At 47.0% G+C, this 23738-nt stretch overlaps 3 protein-coding genes across 5 annotated transcripts in view; 2 read left to right on the forward strand and 1 right to left on the reverse strand.

The window, feature by feature from the left end:
• Positions 1-1750: 1750 nt before the first annotated feature.
• On the forward strand, positions 1751-6936 carry kat14 (lysine acetyltransferase 14). Of its 2 annotated transcripts, XM_061881133.1 has the most exons (11): positions 1751-1897; positions 1983-2236; positions 3451-3572; positions 4617-4738; positions 4797-4969; positions 5028-5402; positions 5457-5986; positions 6047-6180; positions 6237-6400; positions 6471-6661; positions 6722-6936. In XM_061881133.1, exons 2-11 carry the CDS (start codon positions 1987-1989, stop codon positions 6893-6895), a joined length of 2235 nt encoding a protein of 744 aa, XP_061737117.1. In that variant the 5' UTR covers positions 1751-1897; positions 1983-1986; the 3' UTR covers positions 6896-6936. The 2 variants fall into 2 exon arrangements, with proteins under 2 accessions (XP_061737117.1, XP_061737118.1); XM_061881134.1 differs by lacking the exon at positions 1751-1897 and having other exon boundaries at positions 2201-2236; positions 3451-3905; positions 3988-4738.
• Positions 2547-18277, reverse strand: dzank1 (double zinc ribbon and ankyrin repeat domains 1). Its single transcript, XM_061880228.1, has 20 exons — positions 17349-18277; positions 16862-16981; positions 13167-13314; positions 12983-13101; positions 12831-12925; positions 12718-12773; positions 12557-12650; positions 12350-12457; positions 12183-12266; positions 12013-12096; positions 11803-11925; positions 10457-10573; positions 10220-10346; positions 7828-7931; positions 7630-7765; positions 7529-7554; positions 7409-7471; positions 7257-7348; positions 7143-7191; positions 2547-7076 (listed from the first exon to the last, which is right to left on the reverse strand). Exons 2-20 carry the CDS (start codon positions 16968-16970, stop codon positions 7071-7073), a joined length of 1740 nt encoding a protein of 579 aa, XP_061736212.1. The 5' UTR covers positions 16971-16981; positions 17349-18277; the 3' UTR covers positions 2547-7070.
• Positions 17613-23738, forward strand: part of polr3f (polymerase (RNA) III (DNA directed) polypeptide F) — a 28402-nt gene continuing 22276 nt past the window's right edge. Inside the window, exons 1-4 of one of the 2 annotated variants that reach the window (XM_061881136.1) lie at positions 17613-17836; positions 17881-17967; positions 23180-23297; positions 23360-23427. In XM_061881136.1, the coding sequence (XP_061737120.1) occupies positions 17906-17967; positions 23180-23297; positions 23360-23427 (248 nt within the window). In that variant the 5' untranslated portion in view covers positions 17613-17836; positions 17881-17905. Of the gene's footprint in view, positions 17968-23179; positions 23298-23359; positions 23428-23738 lie in introns of both variants that reach the window. The other variant, XM_061881135.1, reaches the window with a different exon arrangement.

A 23738-nucleotide genomic window follows, 5' to 3' on the forward strand; every position in this document is an offset into this window, starting at 1 on the left:
CAGTCACTGTCCGCGTCGTTCATTGGGTGCTGAGGACTTGTGTCGTTCACGAACTGACACACACCGAGATCTGGCGCTGGGGAAGCTGTTACTGACTGACTCAGGATTCGCCGACCAGCACACAGAACTGCTGCTGCAGAAGTGATTCAGGTTCACGTACTGAACTGTGCTGACTGTGGCGCTGTGTCAGTCACTCACTGCCTGGTGTACTGCATGCACAGAGCTGTTTAGGGACTCGTGTACACCCTCTTTGCTGCTTCACCCGCGAATGTCTGCACTGTACTGTACTACGCACACCCCCCACCCCCTCCTATTCGGTGAACACATTTTTTTGAACGACTCAATTTAAGGAACTGATTCTAGTGATTCAGTACAGTCAAAAGAACTGCCGATCCCATCACTAAAATATATGTTTCAAAGGGCCAATTTATTTCAGGCCAGAACAAATTGACAAAACTATTTTAAAAAGCTGCAACAAAACATACATAAGTAACAAACAGCATGATAACAATATATCTGTAAAGCTGGCTTCACCCAAGGAAGGCACATGTCTCTATATACAGCACACATACTGCTATACACACGCCTAACCAGGCATGGTTTTCTCTGAAGGAATTGTGAAATAAATCCTGTCTTCAGGAGATCAACACTGTACTGTATTTCCCCAGTTTTAGTTTAGAGAAAAGGAAAGCTTGGCCTGGCCCACTAGGATCCCGTTTTATGTTTGTGAACTTTATAGTCTATACATTAAGAGTGATTTGATAATCCAACACTCTAGAAGTCTACAATGAAAGAGTATATAAGAGAATTGACAGAGTGTGTACCTTCAGTGATAAATGACGAGCAGAGGCAGAGTTTGGAGAGTTTTCTTTAGCTCGCTGTCCATTTTTATGTACTCACTGTCCAGGTACATGAAACATGTTTTCCTCGCCATTTGCTGTTTGATCATGCTAATTAGCTGCCTGAAAGCGGGTCACTCCACTGTAGATATAGCCTGCATGTTTTCTATCACATACGCTGCAATGGCTCTATCAATGTTGTCCTGGCTAGGAGTCCCTCCATTAAAATCCTTAGGTGGAGGGGGTGGTGAAGTGGCATAGGAGTCATATCTCTCTTACTAGCTTCGTGGAAGCATGTTGCTTTTGTAGCTCTTTCAGCAGATTTGAATTGCTGTTTTGGGCAGTAGATAGGCGCTTTGATCCAAGACACAACTTACATTTAACTAAAATATTCATTTCTTTGTGCTCGACAAAAGAAAAATAGTGAGAATATCTCCACGTTACGAAACACGACTTCTGGCTCCACCATGATGTCTTGTTGTTAGTAAACAGACACGCCCCCTCCAACACACACACACACACACACACACACACCTCTTCTCTTCTCCCGCTTTTGACACAGGAAGATTCAGAAGGACAACACCACAGCTCTCTAATAAGACACACTCACATCTTCTTTTTCTAGCAATAACACATTAAAAATAATGTCAAATAATAATGCAGTAACGCATCATGTAGTAACGGTAACTGAGTCACTGAATATAAAAAATAACGTGTTAGACTACTAGTTACCGCCGAAAATAACGGCGTTACAGTACCGCGTTAGTGCCAGCACTGGTAGTACATGTCAAAAGTATTTCAAAATAAAGTACATTGAGGTGTGTGTGTGTGTGTGCACAGCGTCTGCAGGAGGGTGTCCTTAGAGATCTGGAGCGTGTGGAGAGGAAGAAAGAGAACCTGCGTCTGCTGGAGGAGAACCAGAAGTTGGCCACGCATCTCCAGGAAGACAGACGGCGTAGGGAGGCCGATCCCCGCCCTCAGGACCTTGGGCAACACTGAAGAGGTCAGTCCTAGGGAGGCCGATCTCCGCCCTCAGGACCTTGGGCAACGCTGAAGAGGTCAGTCCTTGGTCCTTGGTTCATGCCCCCCTACTGTAAGGCAAGAACGAGAACCAGCATCGTGTGTGTGTGTGTGTGTGTGCAGGGTCATGGACAGCAGTGGAGAGCTGGGCGGCGCTGAGGACGAGGCGGCGTGCACATCTGCCTCCGAAGGTCTGGAGGAGGGTGAGGTGGAGGGCGAGACTCTGCTGATGGTGGAGTCAGAAGACCAGGGCTCTGTGGATCTGTCACATGACCAGAGTGGTGACTCTCTTGCCAGCGACTTGGGTGAAGACGCAGCGTGGGCCTGTGAAGACCTGGCCTTCTACTGCGACCGCTGCCACAAGTGGATCCCTGCTGGTGCGCCGACATTTTCTACTTCTGCACCTTAGCCTTGGTGAAATGAGTCTTAATAAGACTAGGTTAGCATTGGTGAAATGAGTTTTAATAAGACTAGGTTAGCATTGGTGAAATGAGTCTTAAAAAGACTAGGTTAGCCTTTGTGAAATGAGTCACAATAAGACTAGGTTAGCAGTGGTGAAATGAGTCACTATAAGACTAGTTTAGCATTGGTGAAATGAGTCTTAAGACCAGGTTAGCCTTCGTGAAATGAGTCTTAATAAGACTAGGTTAGCCTTGGGGAAATGAGTCACAATAAGACTAGGTTAGCCATGGTGAAATTAGTTTTAATCAAACCAAGTTGGAGTTAGTGAAATTAGTTAAAATCAGACAAAGATAGCATTGGTTAAATGAGTCTATACAAAACTGATTTAGTTAAAGTTGAATTAGTCTAAAGCAGGGATGTCAAACGTACGAGCCGAGGGCCGGATCAGGCCGGCCAACAGGTTTTAACCAGCCTGTGGAATGAGTTTGCTAACTATAAAAATGAAGCAGAAATTTTTGAATGAAAGAAACTGCTGTTCTCAAAGTGTCCACTGGATGTCGCAATAGCAATTCTTGGTATCCTGGCAGATGAAGCTACATCTATACAAAATAAAGCACATGATGTTAGTAAGCAGTCCAGGAAAATGAGCAAACTACATGAATAACATCTTGTCATTACATTTTGATATCATTTTTGTATCTTGAGAAACTGAAAATGAACACAGCAGTAAGTTGACTGATGAACATTATCACATCATTTATTCAGCAAATATAAATAAAGACAAGGAAAGATTGAATACTATTAACCGCAACATGTAAGTGTAAAAGAAAACCAACAACATTATGATAAGTACATTTTCACGGTGTGCTTGTTTTATTTTGAAACAAAGAAAACAAGCTGAAGTTGTCTTTATTTTGAAGTTATCGTGCCGTGATTTTACCAGTGCAGCCCACTTGGGAGTAGATGTGGCCCCCCATCTATAATGACTTTGACACTCCTGGTCTAAACAAAACTAAGTTAGCTTTTTTTAGTAAAAAAAAAGATAGTTAGCATTAAATTCCCGTATGAAAACTTAGTTAGCATTAGTTTTGTTAAATGAGCCTTAGCAAAATGAAGTTAGCATGGTTTAGTTCAATTAGCCTGGCATGATTGACATTGTCATTCAATGTCTGTTCCTGGTTTCCTCCAGCTCGTCTCCATGGCGACCAGCCCAGCTACCTTAAAGGAGACAACTTCTTCAAGTTTGTGTGTTACGACTGCTCTGATGACGGCAAGGAGAGCTTCGAGAGGATGCGCCTCACCTGGCAGCAGGTGACATGAAGACTAGACCAGGACAGGACTAGGACTCTCAGACTTGCTAAAACCCATGTTCCTCAGGTGGTCATGCAGGCCACGTACAATCTGGACTGGGACTAGACCAGGACTGGACTAGGACTCTCAGACTTGCTAAAACCCATGTTCCTCAGGTGGTCATGCAGGCCACGTACAATCTGGACTGGGACTAGACCAGGACTGGACTAGGACTCTCAGACTTGCTAAAGCCTGTGTTCCTCAGGTGGTCATCCTGGCCATGTACAATCTGGACTGGGACTAGACCAGGACTGGACTAGGACTCTCAGACTTGCTAAAACCTGTGTTCCTCAGGTGGTCATGCTGGCCATGTAAAATCTGGACTGGGACTAGACCATGACTGGACTAGGACTTTCAGACTTGCTGTGTTCCTCAGGTGGTCATGCTGGCCATGTACAATCTGGACTGGGACTAGACCAGGACTGGACTAGGACTCTCAGACTTGCTAAAGCCTGTGTTCCTCAGGTGGTCATGCTGGCCATGTACAATCTGGACTGGGACTAGACCAGGACTGGACTAGGACTCTCAGACTTGCTAAAACCTGTGTTCCTCAGGTGGTCATGCTGGCCATGTACAATCTGGACTAGGACTAGACCAGGACTGGACTAGGACTCTCAGACTTGCTAAAACCTGTGTTCCTCAGGTGGTCATGCTGGCCATGTAAAATCTGGACTGGGACTAGACCATGACTGGACTAGCACTTTCAGACTTGCTAAAACCTGTGTTCCTCAGGTGGTCATGCTGGCCATGTAAAATCTGGACTGGGACTAGACCAGGACTGGACTAGGACTCTCAGACTTGCTAAAGCCTGTGTTCCTCAGGTGGTCATGCTGGCCATGTACAATCTGGACTGGGACTAGACCAGGACTGGACTCGGACTCTGGCAGTCAGACTTGCTAAAGCCTGTGTTCCTCAGGTGGTCATGCTGGCCATGTACAATCTGGACTGGGACTAGACCAGGACTGGAGTAGGACTCTCAGACTTGCTAAAGCCTGTATTCCTCAGGTGGTCATGCTGGCCATGTACAATCTGTCCCTGGAGGGCAGCGGGCGCCAAGGCTACTTCCGCTGGAAGGAGGACATCTGCGCCTTCATCGGCCGACACTGGAACTTCCTCCTGGGATGCAGGTGACTTCCTGTCAGGTGTGCTCCTGCAACGGCCGACTGACGTGTTGTCGCCCGGCAGGAAGAAGACGTCCACGTGGTGGAGCACAGTGGCCGGCTGTCTGTCGGTCGGTAGTCCCACCTTCTTCCGCTCAGGGGCGCAGGAGTTCAGCGAGCCGGGTTGGTGGAAGTTGGTCCACAACCGACCTCCGACCCTGCGGCCAGACAGCGACAAGTCTCGCCCGAAGGTCAAAGGTGAGGCTGCTCACAGCGGCGCTGCGGTCCACTTCCGGCTCATCTTGCTTGTCCACAGCGTCCAAAGCGGCGGTGGAACCCATCATCACGGTGGAGGGTCTGAGGAAGCGTGGCGCCAGGAACCCGGTGGAGAGCGCCATGCAGCTGAAGGAGAAGCGCTCGCGGACTCAGGAGGCCAAAGACATCCGACGTGCTCAGAAGGAGGCGGGCACGCCAGTCAAGGTGGGCGCGGGGCGCGTCCTGGAGAAAGGCGAGGTGGTGGACTTCTCCTCCCTCAGCTCTTCAGATAGAACGCCGCTGACCAGTCCTTCGCCGTCACCTTCACTGGACTTCTCCGCCCCCGGGACGCCGGCCTCCCACTCGGCCACACCCAGTCTGCTGTCCGAGGCGGACCTCATCCCGGACGCCATGCCACCTCAGGCGCTTTTCCATGGTGAGTTGACAAGTCACGTGACGTGCAGGCCACACCCACTTTGGCTGTTTTCAGACGACGAGGAGATGGAGGCGGACGGGATGATCGACCCAGGGATGGAGGACACCCCTCCTCCTGCCACCATTCTCATTGGCCGCAAGAAACTCCGCCCAGCGGCGCATCACATCAAGCGTGAAGCGGACAGCGAGGACGAGCGTGAGGAGGAACCCGTGAGCCCGCCTTTTTCCAGCGGCGTTGTCGATAGGACCCATCGGAGGAGGGCAGAGCATTGCGAGAGGAGTGATGTTGGCGGCGCCCCCCGCAGCTCCCTCTACTCGCCCTTCAGCCTATACGAGGAGAGGATGCTCCGGCGGCGTTTGGACACCTGCCCTTTGGCGCTGGCTGTCACGCCGCAGGCCAAACGCCTCTGCCGCAAGCTGCTTCTCCGCCAGGTCAAGAGGCAGCGAGGGCTCCCCCTGTTGGACATCGACCGGGCCGTCAGCTCCGCCCTCAGCCTGGTGGGAGGAGTCTACAGAGCTGTGGAGGTGGGCGGCGGTCAATTTGCCACCAACAGCCAGGAGCTGCGGGTCCTAGACCGCTTTCAGGTAAATACCATGTGACAGGAAGTGCTGGTGTAGAGACACAATGGCCACCTGTTTTTACAGGTGAAGGGGTCCACTGGGAGGGGCTTACCTGCGCCGCAGGTGTCCTTCTGCTATCGACTGATGGGAGCAGCTGGCGCTTTGGAACAAAGCATCAGGAGCCCTTACACATCCCGCCTCCTCAAACCCTACATCAGGTGAGTGGCTCCCAGCAGGTAACGGTCCGCCCCTGACCGCTGACCCCAACTTGTAGGCGCGACTACGAGAGTCGGCCGCTGAAGATGAGGCTGCTGGCCGAGATCCGAGCGCGCAGGAAGGACAGCCCCCCTGAAGCCGACGCCCCCATCGACTACTGCTACGTGCGTCCCGACCACATCCCCGCCGTCAACGCCATGTGTCACACGCACTTCTGGCCAGGTGAGCATGACCCCGGCAGCACGCCACCAGCAGCAGGCCGCCAGCAGCAGGCCCTTTGCCCTGTGCGCAGGAGCCGACCTGTCGGAGTGCCTGCAGTACCCGGACTTCAGCGTGGTGGTCCTCTACAAGAAGGTGGTGGTGGGCTTCGGCTTCATGGTGCCGGACGTCAAGTACAACCAGGCCTACATCTCCTTCCTGCTGGTGCACCCCGAGTGGCGGCGAGCAGGCATCGGCACCTTCATCATCTACCACCTCATCCAGGTGAGCGCCTCAGCGTGCACCTCTTGTCTTGCTGCTGCTGACGGGCGTGGTTACTTTCAGACCTGCATGGGCAAGGACGTGACGCTGCACGTGTCCGCCAGCAACGCCGCCATGTTGCTCTACCAGAAGTTTGGCTTCAAGGCCGAGGAGTACATCTTGGACTTTTACGACAAGTACTACCCGCTGGACAGCGCCGAGTGTCGCCACGCCTTTTTTCTACGCCTGCGCCGCTGAGTAAGTCGGGTGTTCTTTGAACAATAAAGATGAGATAAGAAGTGTGTGCTTTGAGTCAATCTTTTGGTCGTCATGGCAACGTGTGCCCAGAGGAGGCGGGGTCCAGAGACGTGATGGCGTCGCAGCCGGCCGGCCGCGTTGTACGCCATCTTTGTTTGCCAGGTTGGTGGCCACCTTACAGCTGAAACACACAGACGGCGAGCGTGACCTGGTTGTGATGATGTCACACGGCTTAGTTCCACGCTACCTGAGCAGAAGCCAGAGTGGCGGCCTCGTGCAGCGCCGTGGTCTTCACCCTAGGGAGCAGTCACATGTTAGCGCTGACGTTAAAACCGCACTCCTCTTCCCGGCGCCATCTTACGCTCCAGATGGCTGATCTGCCAACACAGGAAGTGCTTGGTGACGGGCGGCGCTAGTGGCCAGGACGCTCCCGCAGCTGTGTGGGTCCGCCCCCTGCGTGAAAAGCATGGAAGGTGAGGCAAAGGCATCTGATTGGCTGAAGGCGCCTCATACCTGATCCAGGAGCTGGTGGCCACGTGCTGGACCCACTTCCTGCAGCAGACTGTCCCCCACCTGCTGCCCACAGCCAATCAGAGACAGCCTTTCACAAACACTTCAAGCTTGTCATCTCACCTTCACACTGCTTTTCTTTCCACTTCCTGTCAACACCAAAATAAAAGCACAGCGTCAGTTTGCCAGCGCAGTTTCTCTTTGGCGTGACGTCACGTTCTCACCACCCTTCTCTGTCACGCTGCTCAAGGTGGTGGAGCTCACACGCCTGACTTCCTGTCTGACTTCCTGTGAGGCCGCCATGAAGCTGATGGTCACACTGACCTCGTGGGCGTCTTCTTCAAGCACCGCCGAAACCATCTGCGGGAGCACGTGGACATCAGAACCACAGGTCAAAGGTCACACGACCCTCAGACGCCTACCCTGCCAAGGCGGGGCTCTCCCAGCAGAGTCCTGAAGGGGGCGTTGTTCTGTGCAAAACTCCTCAGGTGAGCACACACGTGATCCAGCTGCCTCCTCCAGTATCCTGAATACACCCGGGACTGTATCACTCACATCACACCTGGTATCGCTGTCCTAGTCATATCAGTACTAGTGACAGTTATATCAAAGGCAGTATAGGTCGTAATAACAGTCTTATCACTGTCAGTATCAGTAGTAGTCATATCATTGTTGTAGTAACAGTCATGTCACTGGCAGTATCAGTAGTAGTCATATCATTGTAGTAGTAACAGTCATATCACTTGGCAGTATCAGTAGTAGTCATATCATTGTAGTAGTAACAGTCATATCACTGGCAGTATCAGTAGTAGTCATATCATTGTAGTAGTAACAGTCATATCACTGGCAGTATCAGTAGTAGTCATATCATTGTAGTAGTAACAGTCATATCACTGGCAGTATCAGTGGTAGTCATATTGTAGTAACAGTCATATCACTAGCAGTATCAGTGGTAGTCACATCATTGTTGTAGTAACAGTCATATCACTGGCAGTATCAGTAGTAGTCATATCATTGTAGTAGTAACAGTCATATCACTGGCAGTATCAGTGGTAGTCATATCATTGTTGTAGTAACAGTCATATCACTAGCAGTATCAGTGGTAGTCATATCATTGTTGTAGTAACAGTCATATCACTGGCAGTATCAGTAGTAGTCATATCATTGTAGTAGTAACAGTCATATCACTGGCAGTATCAGTAGTAGTCATATCATTGTAGCAGTAACAGTCATATCACTGGCAGTATCAGTAGTAGTCATATCATTGTAGCAGTAACAGTCATATCACTGGCAGTATCAGTAGTAGTCATATCATTGTAGTAGTAACAGTCATATCACTGGCAGTATCAGTAGTAGTCATATCATTGTTGTAGTAACAGTCATATCACTGGCAGTATCAGTAGTAGTCATATCATTGTAGTAGTAACAGTCATATCACTGGCAGTATCAGTAGTAGTCATATCATTGTAGTAGTAACAGTCATATCACTGGCAGTATCAGTAGTAGTCATATCATTGTAGCAGTAACAGTCATATCACTGGCAGTATCAGTAGTAGTCATATCATTGTAGTAGTAACAGTCATATCTGTCACGGTGCAGGATCGAACCCGCTTTTACCTGGCAGCAAAGTTGTAGTACAAAAGTAGTATAAAGGTAGTAGTATAAATTTAGTTGTATAAAAGTAGTAGTATATAGGTAGTAGGGTAAAAGTATTAGTATGTACGTGGTAGTATAAAAGGAGTAGTACAGATGTAGTTGTATAATAGTAGTAGTGTAAAAGTAGTAATATAAAGCTAATAGTATAAATGTAGTATAAAAGTAATATAGTAGTAGTATAAAAATTGTGGTATAAAGGTAGTAGTGTAAAAGTAGTACTATAAAAGTAGTCGGGTAAAAGCAGTAGTAAAATGTTAGTAGTGTAAAAGTATTATAAAGGTAGTACTATAAAAGTAGTACGATAAAATAGTTGGGTAAAAGTAGTACAGAAGTAGTAGCGTGAAAGTAGGAGTTTAAAAGTAGTAGTAATATAAGGATAGTAGTATTAAAGTAGTAGTATAAAGGTAGTAGTGTAAAAGTAGTGTAAAGGTAGTAGTAGTGTAAAGGTAGTAGTATAAAAGTAGTAGTTTAAAAGGAGTAGTATAAAAGTAGTAGTATCTATGGTAGTAGTGTAAAAGTAGTAGAATAAAAGCAGTAGTGTAAAGGTAGTAGTATAAAAGTAGTAGTGTAAAAATAGTAGTATACAAGTAGTACAATAAAGTAGTCTGGTAAAAGTAGTAGTAAAAAAGTTGTTGTATAGAAGTAGTAGCGTAAAAGTAGTAGTATAATGGTAGTAGTATTAAAGTATAAAAGTAGTAATATAAAAGTACTAGTATAAATGTAGTAGTGTAAAACTAATAGTATAAAAGTAGTAGTGTAAAAGTAGTAGTATAAAGGTAGTAGTACAAAATTAGTAGTGTAAAGGTAGTAGTATAGTAGTAATAGTAGTGTAAAGATAGTAGTACAAAAGTAGTAGTGTAAAGGTAGTAGTATAAGAGATGTAGTGTTAAATTAATAGAATAAAAGTAGTAGTACGATAAAGGTGATAGTAGTATAAAAGTAGTAGTAGGATAAAGGGAGTAGAATAAAAGTAGTATCCAAATAGTAGTAGTATAAAGGTAGTAGTATAAACGTAGTAGTATAAAAGTAGTATCCAAGTAGTAGTCATATAAAGGTAGTAGTATAAATGTAGTAGTAGGATAAAGGTAGTAGTATAAAAGTAGTTTCCAGGTGGTATTAGTAGTAGTATAAAGGTAGTAGTATAAAAGGTAGTATTACCTCTTCCTGGGCTGATAGCAGTAAGTGTTTGTTTGCTGACACTCTGCTGCTTTTTGCCCAGTGCAGTGGCTGATGGGTAATGTAGTCCTATCGTCTGTGTGTGCTGTGCTCTAGTGGGCGGGCCTAACTTCAGAAAGGAGGGCGTGGTTTGAGCAGTCTGTTCACACACACACACACACACACACACACACACACAGGTGCTGCCTCCTGTGTGTTTGGAGGTGTTTTGCAGCATACCTGATGAGCTGCAGGTTGTAAGAGGTCATCACAGGAAGTCAAGGGAGAAGCGCAGGTGTGGTGTGTGCCGCCATTAGTGCCACACCCATCACACAACACACTCCTGACACACTGCACCTGCACAACAACTACACACTTCATCTACTTCCTCTCTAATCTCTTCAACTTCCTCTCTAAACTCAGTCTTTCTCCCTAAACTCTTTTACTTTCTCTCTAAACTCTTCTACTTCCTGTCTAAACTCTTCTACTTCCTCTCTAAAGTCTTCTACTTCCTCTCTAAACTCTTCTATTTCCTGTCTAAAGACATCTACTTCCTGTCTCAACTTTTTCTTCCTCTCTAAACTCTTCTACTTCCTCTCTAAACTCTTTTACTTCCTGTTTAAAGTCATTTACTTCCTCTCTACACTCTTCTACTTCCTGTCTAAACACTTCTACTTCCTCTCCAGTCTTCTAATTCCTCTCTAAACTATTCTACTTTCTGTCTAAAGTCATCTACATCCTGTCTAAAGTGTTCTACTTCCTCTCTAAACTCTTCTACTTCCTGTCCAAACTCTTCTACTTCATGTCTATAGTCTTTTACTTCCTGTCTAAACTCACCTGCTTCCTCTTTAAACTCTTCTACTTCCTCTCTAAACTCTTCTACTTCCTCTCTAACCTCACCTGTTAAATTTCTGAACTCTACTACTTCCTGCCTAAACTCTTCTACTTCCCCTCCCCTAAGTCTTCTACTTACTCTGTAAACTCTTCTACTTCCTCTCCAAACTCTTCTACTTCCTGTCTGAAGTCATTTACTTCCTCTCTAAACTCTTCCACTTCCTGTCTAAACTCTTCTACTTCCTTTCTAAAGTCTTCTACATCCTCTCTAAACTATTCTACTTCCTGTCTAAAGTCATCTACTTCCCGTCTAAAGTCTTCTACTTCCTCTCTAAACTCTTCTACTTCCTGTCTGAACTCACCTGCTTCCTCTCTAAATTCTTCTACTTCCTCTCTTAACTCTTCTACTTCCTCTTTAAACTCACCTGTTTCATTTCTGAACTCTGCTATTTCCTGTTTAAACTCTTTTACTTCCTCTTTAGTCTTCTACTTCCTCTCTAAACTCTTTTACTTCCTGTCTAAAGTCATGTACTTCCTCTCTAAACCTTTCCACTTCCTCTCTAAACTCTTTTTCAACTACTTCCTGTCTAAACTCTTCTTTTACTTCCTGTCTAAACAACTGTTGTATAATTTTTCTTAGCTGATAAACAACTTTTAGTTTTTTCAAACATCTTGTCATTAAGTGTGTGTGTGTGTGTGTGTGTGTGTGTGTGTGTGTGTGTGTGTGTGTGTGTGTGTGTGTGTGTGTATACCTTGCAGCCACACCAGTCACAGTAACGAGCATCATCGTTGTTCAGTCGTTTACATTTGGAGCAAGTTAACTTCCTGTTGTGTGTCGATGGGACTGGGGGGCCGACATATGTCTCCAACGCTGACTGCACCAGGACAACACACACACACATACACAGTAGTATCCTTGTCAAGTGTGTGTGTGTGTGCACGTGCGTGTGTGTGTGTGTTACCGTGTGTAGTTCCGTCTCACACGTCAAACACTTTGACATGTCTGCTGGATTCCTTTGTCCACAATGTGAACACACAACATGATCCTAACACACAACCAAACTCAAGTCAGCAAGCGTGTGTGTGTGTGTGTGTGTGTGTGTGTGTGTGTGTGTGCGTGCGTGTGTGTTACCGTGTGTAGTTCTGTCTCACACGTCAAACACTTTGACATGTCTGCTGGATTCCTTTGTCCACAACATGAACACACAACATGATCCTAACACACAACCAAACTCAAGTCAGCAATCGTGTGTGTGTTTGTGTGTGTGTGTGTGTGTGTGTGTGTGTGTGTGTGTGTACCTGCAGGCTGGACTGCTGGAGAAGCTGCTGCTTGATGGAGGCGTGGCATATCAAACAAAAAGGTGTGTTGACAGGAACTTGGGTGTTACATGACACACAACACACCAACTGCCACACACACACACACACACACACACACACACACACACACACACACACAGGTGAGTGTAACATCATTGTCGTCATCATCATCATCAGGTGCAGTACCTGTCCTCCTCCAGCAGGGGGCAGCGTGACGCCACACTGAGTAGAGAATGTGGGCAAGGGGTGTGAGGGTGGTAAGGTGACACAGCGTGCACACCTACACAAACACACACACACACGTAGTTGTCGCACAGGTGTAGGTGCATAGTCAGGAGCCGTCTTACCGCAGGAAGTCAGCTTGTCTTTGCGTGCGTCTGGTCTGCTGCAGCACACCTGCACGCTGTAAAGACAGGAAGGCCATGAAAATAAAAGCCTGCAGGTAAATGACAGCGTGTACCTGAGACTGGGGGTTTGGCGAAGCAGTTGGTGTGGCGGCGGGCGCAGCCTGACGACTTCTGAGGAAACGTGGAGCGGAGGCGGCCACCTTGGATCCTGAAGAAGAAAGAGGGTTTGCTACGGAGCGTGTGCTGCCAGGTGAGTCTTTGTCACCTGCAGAGTGCTGCTGATGCCAGGCTTCCTGCAGGTAAGATGAAAGTCTGCTTGGCTCCGCCTTCTCATCCTGCTGGACCAGGAAGACTTTGGTCACGGTGGCGCTCTCTCGGCCGTCGCTGCAGACAGCATTTCCTTAGCGCTGCACGTGAGCCTACAGGTGAGTGCCACCTCATCAAGTCACCTGGTGGCGGCCAGGGCGCGGATGCAGATGCGGCCGGCGGGCAGCAGGAAGGGCTCGCAGTACCGCCCACTGACTCTTCCTGACCCCCCGTGGTCTCTGAGCGGCTTGGAGCCGTCCAGCGTGAAGAAGACCTGCGTGTCTCGCGTGTCTGCATGGGAGCACCTGCAGGTGACCTTTCACCCTTTACTAGACTCATGCATTGTGGCTACTTGGGTGTCACAACATCACCAGGAAGTCACATCAGGGTCAACATCCAGTATACATATATATGTATGGATATATTATATATGTATACATATATGTGTATATATATATATATCATCCATCCATCCCCTTCTGCTTATCCGAGGTCGGGTCGCAGCAGCCTAAGCAGAGAAACCCAGACTTCCCTCTCCCCAGCCACTTGGTCCATCTCCTCCCGGGGGATCCCGAGGCGTTCACAGTCTAGCCGGGAGACATAGTCTTCCCAACGTGTCCTGAGTCTTCCCCGTGGCCTCCTACTGCTCGGACGTGCCCTAAACACCTCCCTAGGGAGGCATTCGGGTAGCATTCTAACTAGATGTCTGAACTACCTCATCTGGCTCCCGTCCATGTGGAGGAGAAGTGGCTTTACTTTGATTTCCTCCCGGATGGCAGAGCTTCTCACCCTATCTCTAAGGGAGAGACCCGCCACCCGGCGGAGGAAACTCATTTGGGCCGCTTGTACCCTTGATCTTGTCCTTTCGATCATGACCCAAAGCTCATGACCTTAGGTGAGGATGGGAACGTAGATCGACCGGTAAATTGAGAGCTTTGCCTTCCGGCTCACCTTCTTCACCACAATGGATCAATACAGCGTCCGCATTACTGAAGACGCAGCTCCAACCCCCCCACTGGTGAACAGGACTCCTACGTACTTGAACTCCTCCACTTGGGGCAGGGTCTCCTCCCCAACCCAGAGAAGGCACTCCACCCTTTTACGGACGAGTACTATGGACTCGGACTTGGAGGTGCTGATTCTCATTCCAGTCGTTTCACACTCTGCTGATTCTCATCCCAGTTGCTTCACACTCGGCTGATTCTCATCCCAGTTGCTTCACACTCGGCTGATTCTCATCCCAGTCGCTTCACACTCGGCTGCGAACCGATCCAGTGAGAGCTGAAGATCCTGGCCAGTTGAAGCCATCAGGAACACGTCATCTGCAAAAAGCAGAGACCTAATCCTACAGTCACCAAACCGGATCCCCTCAACGCCTTGACTGCGCCTAGAAATTCTGTCCATAAAAGTTATGAACAGAATGGGTGACAAAGGGCAGCCTTGGCGGAGTCCAACCCTCACTGGAAACGTGTCCAACTTACCGCCGGCAATGCGGACTAATCTCTGACACAGATCGTACAAGGAGCGGACAGCCACAATCAGACAGTCCGAACCGCATACCCTCTGAGCACCCCCGCAGGTCTTCCCGGGGTACACAGTTGAATGCCTTCTCCAAGTCCACAAAGTTAAAGTTAATTTAAAAGTCAATGTAGCAATGATTGTCACACACACACTAGGTGTGGCGAAATTTGTCCTCTGCATTTGACCCATCCCCTTGTTCACCCCATGAGAGGTGAGGGGAGCAGTGAGAAGCAGCATGGCCACACCCGGGAATCATTTTTGGTGATTTAACCCCCAATTCCAACCCTTGATGCTGAGTGCCAAGCAGGGAGGTAATGGCTCCCATTTTTATGGTCTTTGGTATGACTCAGCTGGGGTTTGAACTCCCAACCTACCAATCTCAGGGGGGGACACTCAACCACCAGGCCACTAAGTAGGTCATGTTGACTGGTTGTGGAAACTCCCATGCACCCTCTAGGACCTATAGGGAGTGTGATCCCACGATAGTTGGCACACACCCTCCGGTTCGTCTTCTTAAGGAGAGGAACCACCACCCCGGTCTGCCAATCCAGAGGTACCACCCCCGATGTCCACTCGATGTTGCAGAGTCTTGTCAACAGAGACAGCCCCACAGCATCCAGAGCCTTAAGGAACTCCGGGCGGATCTCATCCACCCGCGGGGCCTTGCCACCGAGGAGATTTTTAACTACCTCACCAACCTCAGCCCCAGAAATAGGAGAACCCACCACCAAGAAGACGTGTTGGTGGGATTGAGGACGTCTTCGAAGTATTCCTTCCACCGATCCACAACATCCGCAGTCAAGACCAGCAGAATACACGGTGTTGACAGTGCACTACTTCCCCTTCCTGAGGCGGCGGATGGTTGTCCAGAATCGTTTCGAAGCCGTCCGGAAGTCGTTTTCCATGGCTTCCCCAAACTCCTCCCATGTCCGAATTGCTACCCCAGCCCGTCGCCTCTCACTGCTGGCAACGCCAAAGCTCCTGTCCAAAGGCAAAACCTAGTATCTCACTTCTAGCTGATTTTGAGAAAACAAAGGAAAACCAATCTCTCTTGATGCTGTCTTACAAAGATCTACAAAGTCATCAAACGTATAGATGTTTTCTTCAGCTCTCATTTTCTTGCCGATTGAGCCATGGATTGAATCTGCTCTCATGAACGTGTGCCCTTTCTCCAGATATTTTATGACAATCTCGGGTGGGCCCCATTCTGCGTCTGCACATTGGGCAGAAGCTGTGTACAGCGTCCAGTTTTTATTTTGACCTCCACAGTTATCTGCCCAAAAGAGTATGCAAGGGGAAGAATCAAGAACAATACATTTAATGAAGGTGCTTGCAACGTCCTGGGCCAATCTTCCAAATATCCCCTCCTGCCATAATATCACATAATCAGGTTGACCGTCGGCCCCCATTTGTGCAAATGTCTCATTAAAAACAATAAGACGACTAACAAAGAAGCTCCGATTGGTCCCTTGAGATACTAGGTTTTTCTGTTGTATCAACACGGTTTTGGGGTAGTTGCTAGGTCCTGCCATGCACGTAATAGCTTACTTACGGAACAAATTACAATACCGCATACACTAATGTAAAGCATATAACCTAGGAACTCCAAAATTATTATTAGCTCAGTTTTGACCAAAATTGAGTTACTGGGTTTTGCCTTTGGACGGGAGAGAGTGGAAGAGAGTCCAGCCCCTCTCAAGAGAACTGGTTCCAGAGCCCTTGCTGTACATCAGAGTCCAAATATATCCAGCTGGAACTTCTCCACCTGGTGCACTAGCTCAGGCTCCTCCCCCCCAGTGAGGTGACGTTCCACGTCCCAAGAGTTAGCTTATGTAGCCCAGGATGGGAATGCCAAGTGCCCTGCCTTCAGCTTCCGCCCATTTCCCACTGCACCGACCCTTATGGCCCCTCCCATGTTTCTTGTGACCCACGTTGCCTCTTTGGGCTGTGCCCGGCCGGGCCCCATGGGGACCGGCCACCAGGCGCTCGCCATTGTGCCCCACCTCTGGGCCTGGCTCCAGAGGGGGGCCGCAGTGTGACCCGCGACTGGGGGAGAGGGAAATCTGAATCTCTGTTCTTGTATTTCCATAGACTTTGTCTGATCCCTCACCAAGGACCTGTTTGTCTTGGGATATCCTACCAGGGAGCAGAAAAGCCCCCGGACAACATAGCTTCTAGGATCATTGGGATACGCAAACTCCTCTACCACCATAAGGTGGTAGCTCAGATATATATATATATATATATATATATATATATATATATATATACACACACACAAATAAACGTATATTTAAGTGTGTGTGTGTGTGTGTACCTGACTGAATGCACACATGTGTACTGGTGTCAATGTGATTTTTTGCCCGTAGTCTGTCCAGATGCATGATGGGAATGATGCGCGGCGCCGCCACTGCCCCTGCTGTCATGATGACATGTGCTGCAGTACAAAATTATAATGATGATGACATTGCTATATAATAATAATGATGATAACCATGCTATATAATAATAATGATGATAATATTGCTATATAATAATAACTGATGATGACATGATATATAATAATGATGATAAAGTTATTATATAATAATAACTGATGATGACATTGGTATATAATAATGATGATGACATTGCTATATAATAATAACTGATGATATGATTGCTATATAATATTAATGATGATGATGACATGACAAGTGATGCAGAACATTCCATAAAATTAATGATTAAGATTAATGAGAAAGCAAATAGGCTCCAGCACCCCGAGAGGGAGAAGCGGTAGTAAATGGATGGATGGAACTTACTTTGAGTCGAGCGAGTTGTTATATACTTCAGACGATCCTGTGTGGGTTTGTGTTTGTGTCACCATGGTAACCAGTGTAGTTTGCGCTTGTTTTTCCCCACCATCTTGCACGACGGCGGGCGGAGCTTGGAGAGGACCAAAAGAGCACGCTATTGTCCGCCGGCCTGCGCGACACTGAGGGCTTTCTTGTTTTTTTATAAATTTTCAGTGACTTATACTTATTTTTACCCTGCACATTTTCTCAAAGATCAATTAAACAACGCCTAATATCATTGTTGACAGATTTTGGCCATAATGATGGAAATGAGTGTTTCCCATCAGGCAATATTTTGAACGTCCTCATAGCTTTTCAGGACCCGGAGGTGACGCATGGCAGTCTCGCTAGCAAGCTAAATAGCTAACAAGCTAAGAAAGAAGAATATAAATGACATCCATCTATCACTACAATCATCACAAAGAAGAATATAAATGACAGTCATCTATCACTACAATCATCACAAAGAAGAATATAAATGACAGTCTTCTCTCACTATAATCACCAGCCTGGACACATTTAAGATGTCAGAAGTAAAAGTCAAGAAGGAAACAAACTCTTATGAACCCGCCGAAGTTGAAAACAGGTAAGTGTTATTTTTTTTATACTTTGATCTTATGTGCACTTTCACAATGTTCCAACTTTAATGGAGGACATGAACAATAATCGTTAATCGTCACAGTGGGAGAGTGGCTGTGCGCAACCCGAGCGTCCCTGGTTCAATTCCCACCTAGTACCAACCTCGTCACGTCCGTTGTGTCCTGAGCAAGACACTTCACCCTTGCTCCTGATGGGTGCTGGTTAGCGCCTTGCATGGCAGCTCCCTCCATCAGTGTGTGAATGTGGAAGTAGTGTCAAAGCGCTTTGAGTACATTGAAGGTAGAAAAGAGCTATACAAGTACAACCCATTTATCATTTACACACATTCTGCTGGGGAACCACTAGACTCATGACCAACAGACAATGTAAAGAATGTTGCCTACACACATGCTGCTGGTGAAGCAGCTGTGTGCCCCAAAGACTAGACTTATGACCTGTACATAATGCGATGATGTACCCCACACAAAGACTAGACTTATGACCTGCACATAATGCGATGATGTACCCCACACAAAGACTAGACTTATGACCTGTACATAATGCGATGATGTACCCCATACAAAGACTAGACTTATGACCTGTACACAATGTGACAGTGTACCCCACACAAAGACTAGACTTATGACCTGTATACAATGTGACGGTGTACCCCACACAAAGACTAGACTTATGACCTGTACATAATGCGATGATGTACCCCATACAAAGACTAGACTTATGACCTGTACACAATGTGACAGTGTACCCCACACAAAGACTAGACTTATGACCTGTATACAATGTGATGGTGTACCCCACACAAAGACTAGACTTATGACCTGTATACAATGTGACGGTGTACCCCACACAAAGACTAGACTTATGACCTGTGTACAATGTGATGGTGTACCCCACACAAAGACTAGACTTATGACCTGTATACAATGTGATGGTGTACCCCACACAAAGACTAGACTTATGACCTGTATACAATGTGACGGTGTACCCCACACAATGACTAGACTTATGACCTGTATACAATGTGACGGTGTACCCCACACAAAGGCTAGACTTATGACCAGTACACAATGTGACGGTGTACCCCACACAAAGACTAGACTTATGACCTGTACACAATGTGACGGTGTACCCCACACAAAGACTAGACTTATGACCTGTACACAATGTGACGGTGTACCCCACACAAAGACTAGACTTATGACCTGTATACAATGTGACGGTGTACCCCACACAAAGACTAGACTTATGACCTGTACACAATGTGACGGTGTACCCCACACAAAGACTAGACTTATGACCTGTATACAATGTGACGGTGTACCCCACACAAAGACTAGACTTATGACCTGTACACAATGTGACGGTGTACCCCACACAAAGACTAGACTTATGACCTGTACACAATGTGACGGTGTACCCCACACAAAGACTAGACTTATGACCTGTACACAATGTGACGGTGTACCCCACACAAAGACTAGACTTATGACCTGTATACAATGTGACGGTGTACCCCACACAAAGACTAGACTTATGACCTGTACACAATGTGACGGTGTACCCCACACAAAGACTAGACTTATGACCTGTATACAATGTGACGGTGTACCCCACACAAAGACTAGACTTATGACCTGTACACAATGTGACGGTGTACCCCACACAAAGACTAGACTTATGACCTGTACACAATGTGACGGTGTATCCCACACAAAGACTAGACTTATGACCTGTATACAATGTGATGGTGTACCTCACACAAAGACTAGACTTATGACCTGTACACAATGTGACGGTGTACCCCACACAAAGACTAGATTTATGACCTGTATACAATGTGACGGTGTACCCCACACAAAGACTAGACTTATGACCTGTACACAATGTGACGGTGTACCCCACACAAAGACTAGACTTATGACCTGTACACAATGTGACGGTGTACCCCACACAAAGACTAGACTTATGAACTGTATACAATGTGACGGTGTACCCCACACAAAGACTAGATTTATGACCTGTATACAATGTGACGGTGTACCCCACACAAAGACTAGACTTATGACCTGTACACAATGTGACGGTGTACCCCACACAAAGACTAGACTTATGACCTGTACACAATGTGACGGTGTACCCCACACAAAGACTAGACTTATGACCTGTACACAATGTGACGGTGTACCCCACACAAAGACTAGACTTATGACCTGTACACAATGTGACGGTGTACCCCACACAAAGACTAGACTTATGAACTGTATACTATGTGACTGTGTACCCCACACAAAGACTAGACTTATGACCTGTATACAATGTGACGGTGTACCCCACACAAAGACCAGACGTATGACCTGTACACAATGTGGTGAATATCATCTTTGCTTTGAGACTGAAGTAACATTTCAAGTTTAATTAACATAACTTTGATGTCATTGACAATTCATGATCGGTAACGTTTATTTAAAAACTTCCACTGGAGGGCAAGACATTGATACAGTCCAACCTCAAGATACAACTTTAATTGGTTCTGGGACGAATAGCTCGGATTGCTTGTCATGTAACTTCTTCCCGGAAGTGGTCAACTAAGCCAAAATGGCCGTTATACGTAAGGGGCCTAGATCTTACCACAAAAAGCAGATGTGAGCACAAAAATCCAACTATGGAATGGAATTCGAACTTGTACTTTATCAAAAAAAAAGATTTGTGGAGTGATATCAAGGATTATGCGTCTGTGGACTTCTCAGGCATATTGTGCTCCAGACATCATTCCACATGACATGAAAGTTGTGAAAGCAAGTTGTGGTCTACTCTACCACTTCTTTTTTTTGTGTGTCTGGGTCAAAGACTAACCCTAACCCAACACTCTCCCCAATAAATATGTATCGATCTTGCTCGGGTTATGTTGTATTTCATCATTGAACTTCACGTCTACTGCCATGTTTGTTGTTGTTGTTGTTATTACAACACCCGCCCTTTACTAATATGCGTGTTTTTATCAGAATATAACTATAGATGTCAACATTGTGTATGTGCTGACAACAGATGCTTGTTTGCCCACCACTTTGAGCTTGGCATGATTAATGAGCCAGGCGTGACCTCAGGTGAATGTTATGGAGTTAAATGACTGCCAAAGGTCCACACACGTACAAAACATGTTTTACTCACGCCCAACGATACACACACACACGCACGCACACCCACACACACACACACACAGTGTGGTTTGTAAATACAAAATATCATTCACAAACAAATGCATTTTGTTTTGCAAATAAGAAACGTACTTATCAAACAAATACTTCATGCTTCACAAACAAATATCTTATTTTTTCAAGTACAAAAAAATAATCTTTCAAGAAAAAATGAAAATCTTTCAAGTGCAAAACCAAATCGTTTCTCCAACTGTGGAACTGTCACGTGACTTTTGCCAGTAATGTTCTGCAAGCACAATGCAATCTACACACACATGCACTGTCATTCACCCTCCACAACACTAGGGGGCCATGTTGAGTCACTTTAATGCTGGCCGGATTCATTGAAACCAACAACCACCAGGATTCATTTCGAGGAGTGGCCAGCAGGTGACCCTGTGACCCTGTGCTCCTGTGATCCTGTAATCCTGTGACCTTGTGATCCTGTGCTCCTGTGACCCTGCGACCTTGTGCTCCTGTTACCTTGTGATCCTGTGACCCTGCGACCTTGTGATCCTGTGCTCCTGCGACCTTGTGATCCTGTGCTCCTGTGACCCTGTGCTCCTGTGACCCTGTGCTCCTGTGCTCCTGTGCCCCTGTGACCCTGTGCTCCTGTGACCTTGTGCTCCTGGGACCTTGTGCTCCTGGGACCTTGTGCTCCTGTGACCCTGTGACCCTGCGACCCTGTGCTCCTGTGACCCTGCGCTCCTGTGACCCTGCGATCCTGGGACCCTGTGCTCCTGTGACCCTGTGCTCCTGGGACCCTGTGCTCCTGGGACCCTGTGCTCCTGTGACCCTGTGCTCCTGGGACCCTTTGACCCTGTGCTCCTGTGACCCTGTGCTCCTGGTACCCATTGACCCTCTGCTTCTGTGACCCTGTGCTCCTGTGACCCTGTGCTCCTGGTACCCATTGACCCTCTGCTCCTGTGACCCTGTGACCTTGCGCTCCTGTCCCCCTGTGACCCTGTGTCCCTGGGACCCTTTGACCCTGTGACCCTGTGCGCCTGTGACCTGTGCTCCTGTGACCCTGTGCTCCTTGCTTGCTTGTGGAATATTACTGCCAAAAGTCAAAAGTTGATTTCTACCTGGTGGTAAGCTACCTTTATCACTCATTCAGACCTGCGTGTGGTAAGCTACTTTCATCTCACATTCACACATGGTGGTGGTGGTAAGCTACTTTCATCTCACATTCACACATGGTGGTGGTAAGCTACTTTCATCACACATTTACAAATAGTGGTGGTAAGCTACTTTTATCACTCATTCACTCCTGCTGGTGGTAAGCTACTTTCATCAGACATTCGCACATGGTGGTGGTAAGCTGTTTTCATTATTCATTCACCCCTGCTGGTGGAAAGATACTTTTATCATTAATTCTCAAATGGTGGTGCTAAGCTACTTTCATCATTCATTCACACCTGTTGGTGGTAAGCTACTTTCATCATGCATTCATGTCTGCTGGTGGTAAGTTACTTTCATTATTCATTCACACATGGTGGTGGTAAGGTACTTTCATCATGCGTTCACACCTGCTGGTGGTAAGTTACTTTCATCATTCATTCACACATGGTGGTAGTAAGCTACTTTCAAAGCCACAGCTGCCCTGGGGTGGAGTGACGGAGGTGTGGCTGCCTACGGCCCCTCTGACCACTACCCATAATTCACCAGTGTGAGTGGCACTGGGGGCAAGGGTGAAGTGCCCTGCCCAAGGACACAATGGCAGTATTTTGGATGGCAAGAGACGGGGAGCGAACCTGCAACCCTCAGGCTTCTGGCACGGTCGCTCTACCCACTACTCCATGCCGCCCCCATAAATACAATAAGACATAACTTATTGATATCTGTTATCTCTTTAAAAAGGGAGATTGAATTGTTATTGTTTACCTTTTAACTTCACACATTCATGCGTCAGTCAAATGATGTTAGCTCAACAATTATGCTATGTGTGTGTGTGTGTGTGTGTGTGTGTGTGTGTGTGTGTGTGTGTGTGTGTGTGTGGTCCAGGATCAAGGACTTGTGTCAGCAGTTCCCACAGGGGATCACTGACCAGGTGATCCAGAACGACATGCCTCACCTGGAACCTCAGCAGAGAGCCATGGCCATCAACAAGCTGCTCTCATTGGTCAGTCTTAACTCTGCATGACCTCTGACCTGTCATTCACCTCCATTTCACCTAATGTGCAGGGCCTGCTGGACCTCCTGAGGAACAGTTCTGGACTCCTCTACAGGCTGAAGGACTCCCAGAGTGCCAGGTAGGCGGGCACGCTAATATACTGCTAGCATGTAAGCATTCTGGGTTGTCAGGGATTTGTATTCTTTGGATTGAAGATCTACTATCTGTGCTCCACTAGTTAGTCTTCAGGAAGATGAGTATGATAGTTGAACATCATCAGTACTAGTTAGTCTTCAGGAAGATGAGTATGATAGTTGAACATCATCAATACTAGTTAGTCTTCAGGAAGATGAGTATGACAGTTGAACATCATCAATACTAGTAAGTCCTCAGGAAGACGAGTATGATAGTTGAACATCATCAATACTAATTAGTCTTCTGGAAGATGAG

This window comes from Nerophis ophidion, linkage group LG20 (genome assembly GCF_033978795.1).
Source record: "Nerophis ophidion isolate RoL-2023_Sa linkage group LG20, RoL_Noph_v1.0, whole genome shotgun sequence".
In the NCBI taxonomy this organism is placed as follows: Eukaryota; Metazoa; Chordata; class Actinopteri; order Syngnathiformes; family Syngnathidae; genus Nerophis; species Nerophis ophidion.